General features: G+C 46.9%; 1 protein-coding gene across 1 annotated transcript in view; it reads left to right on the plus strand.

Annotated features, from left to right (window-relative positions):
* The first annotated feature begins 159 nt into the window (after positions 1 to 159).
* CABLES1 (Cdk5 and Abl enzyme substrate 1) overlaps positions 160 to 15,955 on the plus strand; it is a 166,918-nt gene continuing 151,122 nt past the window's right edge. The window contains exon 1 of the mRNA XM_082258675.1: positions 160 to 862. Within this exon, the coding sequence (XP_082114801.1) occupies positions 249 to 862 (614 nt within the window). The 5' untranslated portion in view covers positions 160 to 248. The remainder of the gene's footprint in view (positions 863 to 15,955) is intronic.

A 15,955-nucleotide genomic window follows, 5' to 3' on the forward strand; every position in this document is an offset into this window, starting at 1 on the left:
TGGGGGAGAGAAGTGAATTGGGGGGAGAGAAGTGAAGAGGTGAGGTGGGGGTAGAGGGGATAGTATGTGTGGAGGAAGTTGAGCCCCGTACTGCAGGGACAGAGTGTAGCGGAGGGGAGGAAGGCCCGTGTCATCAGTGATCCCGCCCCACTCCCAGCAATAACAAGCACTGCCTCGCCGCTCGTCCTGCCGCACTCGTGCGCTCATGGAGCGGTCACAGTGTCCTGACACCCCCTCCCCCGGGCACTATGGCCACCGCCACCAGCAGTCAGAGTAGCGGCAATGGGCTGATGATGGTGTCCTGTCCCGGGCAGTCCTCATCCAGCCTGGATCAGGTCAGGAGGCAGCAGCTCATGGACCCTCGCAGGAGACAGGCTGCACTCTCTTTCCTCACTAATATTTCTCTGGACGGGCGACCCCTGCAGGATGTCGGCGGCGCTCCGGACGGGAATGCTGGTGCAGGCGTTAGGAGTGTGCAGGCTCCGCAGTGTGAAGAGAATGAGCCGGGATCGGTAGGACCGGTCACCCCGGGGCGCCAGCCGTATTCTCAGCCCAGCAAAGCGGTGTGGGCCTCCCCCCAGCCCCTGCCAGCGCGGTGCAGAGCCGGGGTCCTGCTGGAGGATGAAGAGCACGGGCTGTACATAGCGGACAAGCAGTCGGCAGAAGCTGAGGATGCGTTTGAGAGACGGTCACCGGCCATCCCGATCACCCCGCTGGGTGCTGGTCCCCGGGGCCGCCTGAACTCCTTCACCTATGGGATCCTACCTGCCGCCTTCAACAGGACGTGTGCCGGTCAGAGCTTCTCCAGTGCGGAGCCCATGCAGGGGGTGCTGTGCAGTGCCATAGACAGCCAGAGGGTCAGGTAAGGGGCTCACCCACCCCAAGTAAGGGGCACACCCTTCCCCCCCCCACCCAGGTAAGGGGCTCACCCTCCCCCCACCCCCAGGTAAGGGGCTCACCCCCCCCTCTACCCAGGTAAGGGGCTCACCCCCCCACCCAGGTAAGGGGCTCACCATTCCCCCCCCCTCAGGTAAGGGGTTCACCCTTCCCCCCCCCCCCCAGGTAAGGGGTTCACCCTTCCCCCCCCCCCCAGGTAAGGGGTTCACCCTTCCCCCCCCCCCCCCCAGGTAAGGGGTTCACCCTTCCCCCCCACCCCCAGGTAAGGGGTTCACCCTTCCCCCTCCCCCCCTCCCAGGTAAGGGGTTCACCCCCCCATGTGAAATCTTCCTCTGCAGCTCATACTGTATGATCAGGAAGGTGGCTCTATCAGGACATTTGTACTTAGTATTGCAGCATTGCCATTCTGCTTTACGGCCGTTCACATGGACCATTCACTTCTCCACCGCAACACTCTTCAATGGAGACCACCAGTCCTGTGTACGCGGTGTGCCAACACTCACCCTGTACAGATGAATGGCTGATGCTGCGGTTTGCATGCCCAGAGGTGACAAGGGATTAGGGACTTTGGCCAGCCCCCAGTGATTTCTGGACACCGCTCATCATTCACTTTATATGCTGCGTGTGAATGGTGCCACCTATTCACCCATCTAAATGAGGCCTGGTGCCCACAGGATGTATCAAACCGTGAGTGTACCCACCTGGGGATGCACACATGTTCCCTGCAATCCCGTGCAGCCAGTCGTATTGATGTTTTTTTGGGATGCAGAGGCTGCACAGACACCACTGCTGATCTCAATTTGACGCCTAAGCAGGTGTGCCACCTTGAACACAGACAGTTCAGATACACACCCACACAGATGTTAAACTAGAAGCAGCATCTTTGTCTGTGCAGCTGCTGTGTCCCAATAAACCTCAATAGGGCTGCTTGCACAGGATTATAGGGAACGTGTGCATCCCTGTGCGGGTAAACATGGCCCTTGCATGTGGTTCACATTGATACGCCTCTATGTGAACGAAGCCATGCTGCATTCTTCTTATCACTAGACATTAAACACCGTATTCTCTAGAGGGATTATCCCAGCTGCAGGCTGACCGGGAGGGGTACTGTGCTCAGTGGGACAAAATACCTGCATTCCATGCATTCGTCCCTGAGTTCACAGGGCTCTAAACATGATTACAGTGTTCAGCCCTGTCTAGCAGCAGCGTATTCCAGCCTGGTGTAGACTTTGACAGACTGCAGTCGGTGGGGCTGGGTGCTGCACCTGTGCCTTCTGGGGGCTCCGACACACCAGGATTGGACGCACAGCCAGCAACTAGATGTCCAGTATGTAGGGGCCTTAGGATGGTCACATGCAGGCAACATTGTTGTACTAGCAATCCTGTCGCTGACAATTTCTCCCAATCGCTAGTTGCAGGGCCTATTTGTCCCTAGGGAATCACTCCCTTTGTACTGTAGCAGATGCAGTGAAATAATTGCCCCTTCGCTAGTGATCAGGATTCAGCAGCATTTGGAACAGCAACAGACTGACATCTTGCTGTGTGTGGCTCTAGAGGGAGCGATTCCAAAGGAACATACAAGCAGCCTTTTTTAGGCCCCTTTCCAGTGGATTTACCTGCCCAGTGGGGAGTCTGTGCACTGATCCCTGCTCAGCTCGCGGATGACAGGTCAGTGTCCACTCTGCCTATGCAGACACAGCCCACTTTCCTTTATGGGCGGTCAGATGGAAACAGTCCGCCCTTCTATTTCCATATAACTGTCATCTGATCCGACAGACGGATGGGGAATGGATCCCCCATCCGTCTGTTTTTAGTAGATAGGATTGAATCGGATGTCAGCGGGCGTCATCAGACACATTTCCATTTCCATCTGTCCGCCCTTAGAGGGCAATGGATGGTCCGCCTAAAAACTGACAGATGGACCTGATCTGTCCGCCCGTATGAAAGGGGCCTAAAGCAGTTCTCCACTCTGCAAAAAAAAAAGTCAGCAGCTACAAATCTTGCAGATGCTGACTTTTCAAAACAGGACATGTACCTGTCCAGGGATCTAGCATTGTCCTCACCCAGTCTAGTTCTTTACTAACCCTTGGGTTCCAGTCATTTTAACTATGGCCAGCCAGCTCTGCTGCTTGCGGCTTCAATGCTGGCTGCCACTGCAAATATGTGAGCTGCGCTGAGCTTTGTGAATGGTCCCGCAGTCTTCTGGGACCTGTGATGTATCCCAGAAGACTGCGAGAAGGTGGTGGTAGGGGGGTAGTACTTCTTCTTGGATCGCTTAAGAGTGTGAGCAGATCCCTTTTAAAACTAGGTACCCACTCCTCCTCGGGGGAAAAAAAAAACACCTGCCAACTGTGGTGGAGGAGGGGAGAGGGGAACTTTCCCTTTTGGGTGATGCTGTAGATGGTGTTTTGCTTCAAGTGGTAGAATGGCCAGTGTGTCATCTGCTATAGGTTGGTCTTTGACAGTCAGATATAAACAGATATGAGCACCTGCCCAATATCAAACCTGCTTTGGTTTCTTGTTATGCAACTTGCCCAGTGGAAAGAAATGGTTTGAGCGTGGTTTAGGGAGCCTTGCATCACCTGCTTATCTTGCAGATCTCTATATAAATTGCTAAATAAAAGCAATAAGAAGGCAAAACATCTGAAGAAACATGTAGAAAATACTTGGCTTACTGCACAGCTTCTAGACTCTTCCAGTAAGTGGCAGCATATCGCAAAAAGCTCAGGGTCCTAAATTGCGCAAGAAGACTCTTCAGCAATGTGCAGAAGTCCATTCTTGTGGGATTTAAGTCTGCAGCTCTTCCAGGATCCCACAGTGAGGCCCAGGGATGTCACCCTTGGCTAGACAAGCATGCTAGAAATCAAGATGTGAGACAAGTATTGTTCTCGTGTTTTATTTATCTCTTTCACTTGGTGTTTTTTAATTGTGGGACTGCAAGATTAGTTGACCTTGAATTTTCATACTAGGTCCTCTTTAGTACCTTCTCAAAACTAAATAATTGTCCCTGTAGCGCTAAGATTTTCCAACAAGTAAGGACATTGGATATGACCCGATCCTTGAACAAGTATCGCTGACAAATCATATGTATACCTATAGAGCCTATTTACACCAGTTAGGTCTGTTTTGGCGTGTTTATTTGGTGTGGTAAGGCAGCCCATTCATTTGAATGGGCTGCCTAATGCACCTCAGCGGAACAAAATTTGTACCCGCTGCATTTTTGCAAGCGCAGCACATGATAGTGCATTGCTGAATGTTGCAGTGAAGTGTCATTTAGGTCTGTTGAAGTGCCATTCACAGAAACAGTTGTGGGAATAGGCCTATGCTGTCATTGATTTTTCCTGGAGTAGTCATTCAGACTTGCAGAACCTACAGATATCTGACAGGAAGTGAAAATCAGATAAAACATGTATTTTAGTTACATGCTACAATGGTGGACTTTGGCCCATTAAATATTTAATTTGCATGATCCCGCTTGATTCCATCACTGCCAAGGTACAAGTATTTTCTAATAATTCATTGCAGAAGTGCTGATTTTATTGACGTTCCCAGATGATATTGCGATTGGACCAGGTCTAGTTCATGTCATTGCAGCTGCAGAATGTGCATGACACCCTGTTATTTGTCCTCTCCTTGTAGGCGTGTACTTTAAATGTAGTCTATTTTTTTTAGCTGATTCGTTTTTTGTTTTTTTTTATAGTATCATACACTTTAATTATGTGTAATGGTATGTATCTTCTTACCTAAAGGCTACTTCTGCTAAACTTCAGCCATTCTGCTGGATATTATAAATTGTGTGAATAGTGGAATGGGCAGAAGGGGGCAAGTGGTGCAACTTTTCTCAGTAACAGAGGCTACATTTACCTCTCACTGCACTGAGCAGCTGTCTTCCCAATGCTGCATCAAGCGGCTATGAAGGAGACACAGCAGAGATTTTCAGCAGAAGCATCCTCCTGCATGTAATGGGATACACACCAATACTAATGTCAGTTGATCTGGGTACCTGAAAAAGCAGGATAGGTAAAATATATCCCAACCAAAAGAATTCGTTTTGGGAACTCCCACACCACACAGTGCTGATGTAATGATGCCAGCGTTGCCTGCTGTACTGACCAGCCACTATGTGAATAGGTAAACTGCTTCAATGACTGGTCCCCACACAGAAAACTGTAATGAAGAAACCAATTGACACCCTGTTTCACAAAAACACACATTTTAAACCCTTTCCACATGGGGCGGGTTCTGTTGGAATCTGTCTGCTGATCCCTGCTGAGCACGCAGATCACTGGTTTGTAGAATATAAATAAATCCGCGCTAAGGATGTCAGAGGATAAATTAAATGCGTGCACAAGTAAGCTGCAGCCTCACTTAAAATATAGCCAAAAAAGGCTATATAAATATGTATGTAAATATGAAGTGGTGGCGCTGCTTATAAAGTGCAAATAGGTATATATAAATATATAAAATGAAAAAAATAATAAAATGTAGAAACACAGATGTGATTGAGGAATAAAAATATAAATATAAATGGTGGATATGTAAATAATACCACAATATAGTGAAAATCCAACATAAAATGGTATTGGGAATGAGTTAATATGGAATATATGAAAAAATATAAAAAAATATAATAATAAAATGAAGTAAAATATAAATAACCACCAGAGTGCGTAGTATAAAGTGCAAAGTACTACAATATATATATCTCTTAGTATATACCTAAAATAATAATATCAGCATGTGGCAATAAAATGGTAAGAAAATAACTTGAAATAATAATACATAGACAATGTATATGTATATGTATTATTATTTCAAGTTATTTTCTTACCATTTTATTGCCACATGCTGATATTATTATTTTAGGTATATACTAAGAGATATATATATTGTAGTACTTTGCACTTTATACTACGCACTCTGGTGGTTATTTATATTTTACTTCATTTTATTATTATATTTTTTTATATTTTTTCATATATTCCAGATCACTGGTTTGTGTCTGCTCCGCTAATGCAGAGCAGACACAGTGCACTCTCCTCTATGGGCATTCGGATGAACACGGCCCTCCTGTCCATTTTACACCCGACTGCCATCCGATCCACCAGACGTATGGGGAACGGATTCCCATCCATCTGCTTTAAAGCCTCATACACACGCAACGAATTTCTGCCGACCGGTTGTCTGTCTTTTGTCCAGAGTGGTGTCTGTTGATTGGAATGTGCTCTAGGCTGCACACGAATTTTCCCGCACGACAGAATTCTACTTCCGAAGTGATGTCATGTGTTGGATTGCTTTTGTATGTGTTCTTTCATCTCTGAGCATGCCCAGTCTTGCTCATAAGATTTTTCCCCATCGAAATATGTACTAATGAGACGAAAATCGGACGTGTTTTGACGGTCGACAAAAATTTTATAGCCTGCACATAAGGATTTTTTAGGCCGAAAAATGTCTGAGTCGGTTGTCGGAAGCATCATACTAACAAGCCGAAAATTGGCAGATCGGTCGTCGGACGAAAATTCCCGGCCGAATTTCCACTCGTGTGTACGGGCCTTTAGCGGACAGGATCAGATCAGATGTCAGCGGACACATGTCTGTTGACACCCACCGCTCCATAGAGACGACTGAAGGGTCCAATTGATTGTAATTGATCTTAAATTACTCTCTTCAGTTCATCAGCCCTGTCCTCATCATGCCCTCTCACTTTTCACACACTACAAAATCAGATGGGACCTTTGTTTTTAATTCATGTTATGGATAACCTTTATTTTTGTTCGAGGAAAAAAGTGTTTTTTTTCTCAGATCGCCTTTCAGGACAGCACCTGGAGAGAGCGCAGCTCCACCCAATCCACAGGAAACACTGCAAATAAAAACTCCTCCTCTTCCACCATGCCTCAGTCATTTGTGTTTCCTCCGCCATGGTGGAAGCATTGCAGGAGCTATGTGGAAGGGCTGCACTCTCTCCAGGGGGAGAGAAGGATTTGTTGCCCAGTTTTTGTTTGCTGTTTCAGCATGGAGACCATCCCAGCTCCCCTCCCTGGAGTGTCAAAGGGGGTATGCTCCGGAGCCTCTCACCTCGTTCGCTCAGGGGAGCTGAAACCCATCGGAGGATCCGGTCCGGGCGTCAGAGGTCCGCGCTTCGGCCGGTCGGCGGGCGGGGAGCCGCTTTTGGCATTCGAATCTCCCGCACTTTCGGACTCTGATCCCGGGGACGCGCGGCGTCACTTCCGGTGGACGGGACTTCCGGTGGGGGCGTGGCGGCGTTTGCTCCAACCGCAATACACGCAGGGGTCAGAGGCAGGTTACGAGGTCGGCGCTTCCGCTTCCGGTCCACAGAGGAGGACGCGGGAAGCGGTATTTAAATGGAGAGATCTGCCAGCAAGCTGCGCTTTTCAACAACATGGAGGAAAAGTCTGCAGCGACGGTGGAAGCAGGCACCGCCAGCGCCGGCCAAGCTCAGGTAGGAGAGGTGCAGTGGTGCCTCTTTTTTTCTTTACTGTGTGAGCTTTTATTGTGGGGTTTCTTCCTTCCTCCTTTGGAGCCTGCCCTGTAGACTGAGTAACTGTTCCCAGTCTAACAGGATATATATGCATCTGGGAGTCTTTTCTTCTGATCCTTTTTGGTGTGGGTCACGATTTTCTCCCTTGCAAGAAATCACTAGGTGGTGGTTTTCTTTTATTTGTGGTTATTGGGCTTTCATGGTGGCTTTTTCTTTACTAGGTTAAAGCCACAGTGAAGACAAGAGCCCCAGCATCAAGGAAATGCCCTTCATGCAAGAATCCACTCAGAGATTCCTGGGTGAAGCCACTTTGTAAAGCATGTATTGCTGACCTTGTGAAGGAAGAGTCTAGTCAGCAGAATAATGAATTCATATCTTCATTTAAAGAACTCTCAGACACCCTGTCCTCAGTTCGTTCCCTGTTATCCAGGACGCCACAAGTTCTTTCAGATTCCCAACAAACGGGTGGTACATCTTCCCAGCCGTCTACTTCTAAGTCTGCAGTGTCAAGTGATTCAGAAGATGAGGGGGAGAGTGCTCTCTGTTCCATCAGGGATTCAGAGGAGGAAGAGAAGGAAGAGGTGGCTAGTTCTTCCAGATACAAATTATCCTTGGAAGAGGTTGATGAGTTGCTGAAAGCGATCTACACCACGTTGGAAATCGCAGAAGAAAAGGTGCAAGTTTCACTTCATGACAGAATGTACCAGGGCCTTGAACAGACAAAGCGCAGGGTTTTTCCTGTTCATAAAGTCCTTACTGAATCTATTGAAAAAGAGTGGAAGGACCCAGAGAGGGCCCCTTTTTTCTCTAAATCCCTAAGAAGGAGATTTCCGTTTGAAGAAGATACGGCGCACCTATGGAATAAAAAGCCCAGAGTGGATGCTGCTTTTTCTCAGGTGTCTCGCCGCACGGATTTGGCGTTCGAAGACATGGGTGTTCTGAAAGACACCATGGATAAGAGGGCAGATTCTCTCCTTAAAAAGGCTTGGGACTCCTCTACGTCTAGCCTTAAGCCGGCCATGGCCTCCACGGTGGTAGCCAGAAATCTTGAGTGCAGGCTCGAACAACTTAAAGGGCATGTGGAGGCTGGAACAGCAAGGAAAGATCTCCTGGATTCATTTCCGCTGCTCCTAAAGGCAGTAAAATATATGGCCGATGCTTCTGCTGAGTCTATCAAAATGTCTGCCAGGTCAGCAGCCCTTGTCAACTCTGCCAGGAGGGCGGTCTGGTTGAAAACCTGGACAGGTGATTCAGCTTCTAAGGTGAAACTCTGTGGTTTACCTTTTGCCGGTGACTTGCTTTTCGGGCCTGAATTGGAAGCAATTCTTGACAGAACGGCGGATAAGAAGAAAGCCTTTCCATCAAAAAAGAAATCTCCTCCTAAGAAGAGATTTCGTTCTGTTCAACAAACCAACAGAGGTCGTGAACAAGATCAGAGATCAAGATGGACCTCCCATAAAGGCAAAGGGAAAGGTGGAGTCCTCTTTAGACCACCTGACCAGGCCAATAAAAGCAAGTGACAACAGTTTTCCAGTGGGAGGAAGGCTGTTATGGTTCCTCCCACGTTGGGAAGACGTATCCGCAAGCCCCTTTGTGAAGAATATAGTGGCTCAAGGATACAAACTGGAGTTTTCGGAGACACCTCCAAGCAGATTCCATGTTACTCCCCTTCCAAGGGATCCGGAAGAGGCTTCCTCAATGATGTCTCTTTTACAAGAGCTGATTCAACAGGAAGTAATTATCCAAGTCCTCGAGGGGCAACAAGGCCGTGGGTTTTATTCTCAGATCTTTCTAGTGAAAAAACCCTCAGGCAAGTACCGAATAATCCTAAATTTGAAAATCCTAAACAGATCAATTCGGTACAAGCACTTCAGGATGGACACCATTTATTCAGTGACCAAACTGTTGTCCCCAAACTGTTTCATGGCATCCTTGGATCTGAGGGACGCTTACCTGCACATCCCAATAAATCAGGAGTGCCAGAAATTCCTAAGGCTGGCGGTCAATCTCGGGGAATCGGTCTGGCATCTGCAGTTCAGGGCCCTCCCCTTTGGCCTCTCATCTTCTCCAAGGGTGTTTACCAAGGTAATGGCGGATGCCCTAGAGCCATTAAGGCTGAGGGGTATTTCAATTGTCCCTTACCTGGACGATCTGCTAATTTTTGCAGAGTCCAAGAGCCAGGCGTTGGTACACCTTCAGGAGACTCAGGACCACCTAGAGAGTCTGGGGTGGCTCATGAATTTGGATAAATCCAGTTTGATTCCATCTCAGCAGATAAAATTTCTGGGATACAGAATAGATTCGGTCCTCCAGAAGGTGTTTCTACCTCAAGAAAAGATCGAGAAGACTCAGAACGCAGTTGCTCGATTACAGACCAATCATCAGGTTACTGTCAGGTCGGCCATGGCAGCTTTGGGCTTACTCACAGCCGCTATCCCTGCAGTACAGTGGGCAAGACTGCATTCCCGTCTTCTCCAGAGAGACGTTCTGCAGAGTTGGTCATACCCGGAACATCTGGAGAAATCCATCAGAATCTCCACGAAAGCAAAGAGATCTCTGTGGTGGTGGAGGAATTCCAGAAATCTGGAAGAAGGTCTGCAATGGACTTTCCAGACGAACAAACGTCTGACGACGGATGCCAGTTCGTGGGGTTGGGGAGCCCACCTGGAAGGCCGGACGATGCAAGGGACATGGTCCAAAGCAGAGTCCAGGAAATCATCCAACTGGCGGGAGTTGAAAGCCATCCTTTTGGGTCTTTGGTCCTTTCAACAGACAGTCAGGGGCCATCATGTGCAAGTTCTGTCGGACAACATGACAGCAGTGGCCTACGTGTCAAAGCAAGGAGGCACAAGAAGCAGACAGCTATCAGATCTGGCAATACAGCTACTCTCCTGGGCGGAGAAAAATCTAGCCTCTCTGACAGCGGTGCATCTGAAGGGGTCACAAAACCTTCTAGCAGATCTGCTGAGCAGGAAAAAGGTGTTTGAATCAGAATGGAGTCTGAATCAAGAAGTATTCATGCAGATCGTGGAAGTCTGGGGTCTTCCCCAAATAGATTTGTTCGCTTGTCAACAGAACACCAAAGTCCAAAGATTCTTTTCCCTACACAGGGAGGATCAGGACTGGGGCTTGGATGCCCTAGCCCATCCATGGGACTTCCGTTTGTCTTACGCGTTCCCTCCATTCCAACTGATTCCGTTGGTTCTCAAGAAATTCAGGGAAGAAAAGACCAACTTGATTCTGATTACACCTTACTGGCCAAAGAGACCTTGGTTCGCCCTCCTGCTGAATCTTGCCTCAGAACCTCCCTGGAAGCTTCCGTACAGGAGAGATCTTTTGACACAGGGGAACCTAGTGTACCCAGAACTGGACCGCTTACAACTGACAGCGTGGTTACTGAAGAAGACATCTTGAGAGCCAGAGGCCTGTCAGAAAAAGTTATCTCCACCCTTCTCTCCAGCAGGAAGAAGGTGACTAGGGATATTTACTTGAAAGTCTGGAGAAAATACAACTTTTGGTGTTCCAGCAAAAATTTTGAATTAAAAAATTTAATTTCAGTGCTTGAGTTCCTCCATGAGGGAATGGAGAAAGGACTAGCAGCAAGTACTTTAAAGACGCAAGTAGCGGCACTTTCAGTTTTTTTCGAAAAGACTTTGTCCCAAGAGACTCTAATCATTCGTTTTTTCAAGGCATTAGCCCGCAATAGGCCAATAGCCCTTAAAGTATTTCCCAAATGGGATTTGACCATTGTGTTACAAGGTCTAACTAAGTTTCCTTTTGAACCTTTAAAATAGGCTTCCCTGAAGAATTTAGTTTTGAAAACTATCTTTTTGATAGCAATTACCTCGGCCAGGAGGATCAGTGAGATCCAGGCCCTCTCAATTTCAGACCCTTTTTTGACAATTTTTGCAGATCGAGTAGTCCTAAGAACGGACCCAGCCTTTCTTCCAAAGATTGCTTCATCTTTTCATAGATCACAAGAAATTGTCTTACCAACTTTCTCCTCAGCTCCTAGTAATACTCGGGAAGAATCCTTTCATACCTTGGATGTGAGGAGATGCTTACTTCAGTTCCTCCTGGTAACTAAGGAATTTAGAAAGACAAATGCATTATTTGTCATCTTCTCAGGGTCCCGTATAGGAGAAAAAGCATCAAAGAGCACTTTAGGCAAATGGCTCAGATGGGCAATTGAACAGGCTTATGTAGCTCAAGAAGAAGAACCTCCAGAAGGCATCTTGGCGCATTCTACAAGGTCTGTGGCAACCTCATGGGCTGAAAGGGCCGGTGCTTCGCCTGATCAAATCTGCAAGGCAGCTACCTGGTCCAGCTATTCAACCTTTATTAGACATTACAGGTTGGACTTGTTGTCAGCTCAGGATCAAGCCTTCGGCAGAAAAGTTCTGCAGGCAGTGGTCCCACCCTAAGTGTAAGTTACTCGCTTATCCTCTCCAGGTGCTGTCCTGAAAGGCGATCTGAGAAAACCTTAGTTACTTACCGGTGACGGTATTTCTAAGAGCCTTTCAGGACAGCAGCAGCTACCCCCCCTTGGTTTTGTTTATAATATAATTTGTAAATGTTTAACCTGTGGTAGTTTATGTTTTCCAGCATGTCGGAGGCTACTCTATGACTGAGGCATGGTGGAAGAGGAGGAGTTTTTATTTGCAGTGTTTCCTGTGGATTGGGTGGAGCTGCGCTCTCTCCAGGTGCTGTCCTGAAAGGCTCTTAGAAATACCGTCACCGGTAAGTAACTAAGGTTTTTTTTTTTTTTTGTGATTATCAGGAGTACATTATCCTTTTCTGCCTTTGTAAACATGCAGAACTTTGAAAGCATCCATTAAACACTGGACTGATTGCTTCTGACTTTCTCATGGAGCGCAGGACATGACATTTGGTGACAGGAGGAAATGAATGATGATCAGCTCATTCATGGACAATCAATGCTTTCTTCCAGCTTTTGAAAGAAGTAGTGGCCACTAACAGATTCTTTAATGCAGTTACTGCACAGCACTTCAATATACAATGTTTTGACTACCCTAGCATGTATTGGCGCTAATGTCACTTTGCTTGATATATTATGGACTCCAATGGAGCAGAGTCTAATGCTGCGGTTTTACAGTATATGCTTTGTATTGTAGTGCTGTTTATATTAGAAATGAATGAGACTTCCAACCCCAAATTGCCAAGTGCAGCAGAAATAAGGAACCAGTGGAGGTGTTAGTAAATCAGTTGGTAAAGAATATAAATCTAGCAACTGCAATTAGGAGTAAGTGTTTTGGTACCAATTGAAATACTATCTGATGATCTTGGAACACGCCTGTTTCTGATTGCTACCATTCTCATAAATCAGTCAAATGTATCCCTTAGGTATAGGCAGCATGGGGGTCTGCAGGTAGGAGCAAGGGGGGGGTCAGATGAACCCCCCCGGAATCTCAACTTCCCCTTTTCAAGTGGTTCAGTGAGTGGGGCCGAGGATTCCTCACTATTAGTCGCGAGGGGAGGAGGAGAGAGGCAGCGGGTCACATGAGCTGCGAGTGGCGCCCTGAAAACCTGTAAAGATTGCCTTATTTTTATAAAACACAGACACACAGGATTATTACATAGACTGTAGACAGGATATGAAACTTTAAATGAAACTACAGCAGCAGGAGTGGGTGGGGGGCAGGCACTGACAGGAGCAAATGAGGGGGGAGAGGACAGGAGGACTGCGGATGACGGAGTCACATAAACTGACCACAGTGTCAGGGCTCAGCAGCCATGGTATACCGTGGTCAGTTTACAGAAGGGAGGACATAGCCAGGCAGGATCAGCCAGGTATTTTAGGTGATGGAAGGGGCCAAATTACATAGCAAAGCACTATGCTGTATAACATGCTTTAAGAGAATGGGATCAATTTTTTTTTTTTTTTTTTTTTTGATTAACAAATGCTTTAAATATAAATGCTGCTGTTTGCTCTTTAAAAATAAATACTCAAAATAAGTATAATGACTAAGCCCCTCCCCTTCATGTCTTTGTTGAAAAGGGTGGGAGCATGGGTGACATTTAAAATGATGCCCCCCCCTGAAAAAAGTTCTGCGGACGCACATGATAGGCAGTAGACTTATTCTGAAAGTGTGATAACGTCATTGTTCCCAGTGAAGGCTCATGCTCCCCAGGTGTACATTGAATGCACTTGACTAAGGCTGAGGTTCAGGAACTACACACAAAACACCTTTACAGTGGTGCCACCGCATACTGCAAAGGTAAAATGCTCCTTAGGTGTAGGGGTAAGGGTCATAACATGCAAGTTTTCCTTGATACGGCAGGCTGCCTTTATGATTGTGCGACTGGTCCCCTGAAGCAGGGTTCAACAAACCCCTGGCGCCAGGTCGCATTGGTGAATAGAATAGGGGTGCACTGCAGGAGGGGTCCTGTCCCTTTTGTGCCCCCCCCCCACCCACTCCCCGAGTGCACGGGCTACCGCGCCATCCGATAATTGAGGCCGCGGCTTTTTGGCCTTCTTCAGTGAGAGAACGGGGAACTGGCGCCCTCTTGTGGTGGCCGGGAGTTTGACAAGCAGTCAGTAATGACTGTTTCCCCTGCCTGTCCTCAATGCCTGTCCATCTCCTTTCCAAGAGGAGATGAGAGGGAAGATTTTGCAGGCTTCATCTCCCTGTCCACTTACCTTTGCTTAAAGGTAAGTGGACCGGGAGTGTGGTTATTAATAATAATAATAATAATAATAATAATAATAATATTATTTATTTAAAAAAATTTTCTTTAAATTATAAAAAAAAAAAATATTATTATATTATATATTATATTTTCCTCATCGCCATGCCACAGCCACACAGCCGAAGGCCCCTTTCACACGGGCTGTCTGATCAGGTCCGCCTGTCAGTTTTTCAGGCAGACCTGATCAGACCCTTCAGTCTCCTCTATAGCGGTATAGCGGAGCGGTAATCTGCCGCCATCTGATCCTGTCTGCCAAAAACAGACGGATGGTGGTTCTATTTTCTATCCATCCCGTGGATCGGATCAGATGGCATCGGATGGAAACAGACAGACATTCTGTTTCCATCCGATTGCGCTCTAGAGGAGAGTGGGGTTCTAATCGTCTTTATGTGTAAATTTAGTATGTTATTTTTTTGGAAATAAAGCTTGGTTGTTTGTTTAAAAAAAAAAAAACTGGCTCCTAACTTTTTTTAGCTGACTCCTAGATTTCAGGCAAATTTGTCAAGCTCTGCCCTAAAGGCTGTTCTCTTGAGGCACCCAGGCTGGCTGTTGCAAGCTAATATTATCAAATACAATGGAAGACCCGTAGCCCCGCACTGTATGTGAGGACGGCAAGGGCCCATGAGTAACTGAGTGTCAGAGAAGCAGCGAGTGCCCAAAGCTTGCTGGGCCAGGAATAAGGGTAAACTCTTGCATATACCCAGTGAAGTGACTGGCCTCGGGTGATACACAGAGATTAAATAAATCCTTCTACATAAGTTGTATCTGTCTATCTGCAGTCTTCTCTTCTCTACATTCGTTCAAAGTGCAAAGTTTATAGGCTTGTTTGAGAGTTCAGAAAAAGGGGGTGGAGAATGGAGGTTACACTCTGCAGAGCTCAGTGAGGAGAGAGCTGATTGGAGGAAAGGGACAACCCCCCCCCCCCCCTCCCTCACACACACCACACAGGAACAGAGCTGAAGCTGTCCGTCTGCTGGAGCTCCCTCCCTTTTACCTTTTTTCTCGATGTCAGGAAAACTTGCCAGAGGTGACTCATGTTGATAGCAGAGTAGACAAAAATGGCAGAAATGACACTTGGTGCCTTAAATTGAAACAGTACACACTTTCGAGGAATATTCTTTGTTCCTATTTCATGTCTGAGGGTTACATCCATTTTAAATATTAGGCCCCTTTCACACAGGCTTTCCAATCAGGTCGGCCTGTCGGTTTTTCAGGTGGACCTGATCGGATGCTCCATGCACCCCTATTGAGCGGTTCATGTCAGCGGAGACATGTCCACTGACACCCGCTGCTATCCGGTCCAATTCTGTCTGTGAAATCCAGGTGGATGGTAACCCTATTTTCCATCCGTCCGGAGGATCCGATGAAAATGGACAGGCGGGTTTTCATTCGTTCTCCCATAGAGGAGAGCCGGGCTCTGACAGGTCTGTCTGTGCACAGTGAGTGGAGATGGACCATATTTAGGAACTATCTTGCTGCCTATAAAGATAATTCTGTTCAGTTTGTCTTTTGATCCAGGCACCCCTACCAAACCCTATACAAGCTCCTGACTGTTACATTTTCTTTACTGCAGTAAAAACAATACAATTTGATTAAAATGCACCCTCCTTCCCCAAACCTAACATTTTTCAGTGCATGCAGCGATGCATGCTGATCTAGAAACATGTTAAAGTATAACTAAAGGCAAAACTTTTTTTATTTTGTTTACTTGTGGATAGAGTAGAGAGGGATTAAAACACTTGTCAGATTGTTTTGCTGTCCGTGCTCCTGCTAGGGAGATTCATCCTCTATTTGTCCTGTTTACCTTTAGCATTGAAAGTAAAAGAAAATCCCAAGTTTTGGGTTGTC

The sequence above is a fragment of the Pelophylax lessonae genome, assembly GCF_965119305.1.
Source record: "Pelophylax lessonae genome assembly, chromosome: 5".
Lineage (NCBI taxonomy): Eukaryota > Metazoa > Chordata > Amphibia > Anura > Ranidae > Pelophylax > Pelophylax lessonae.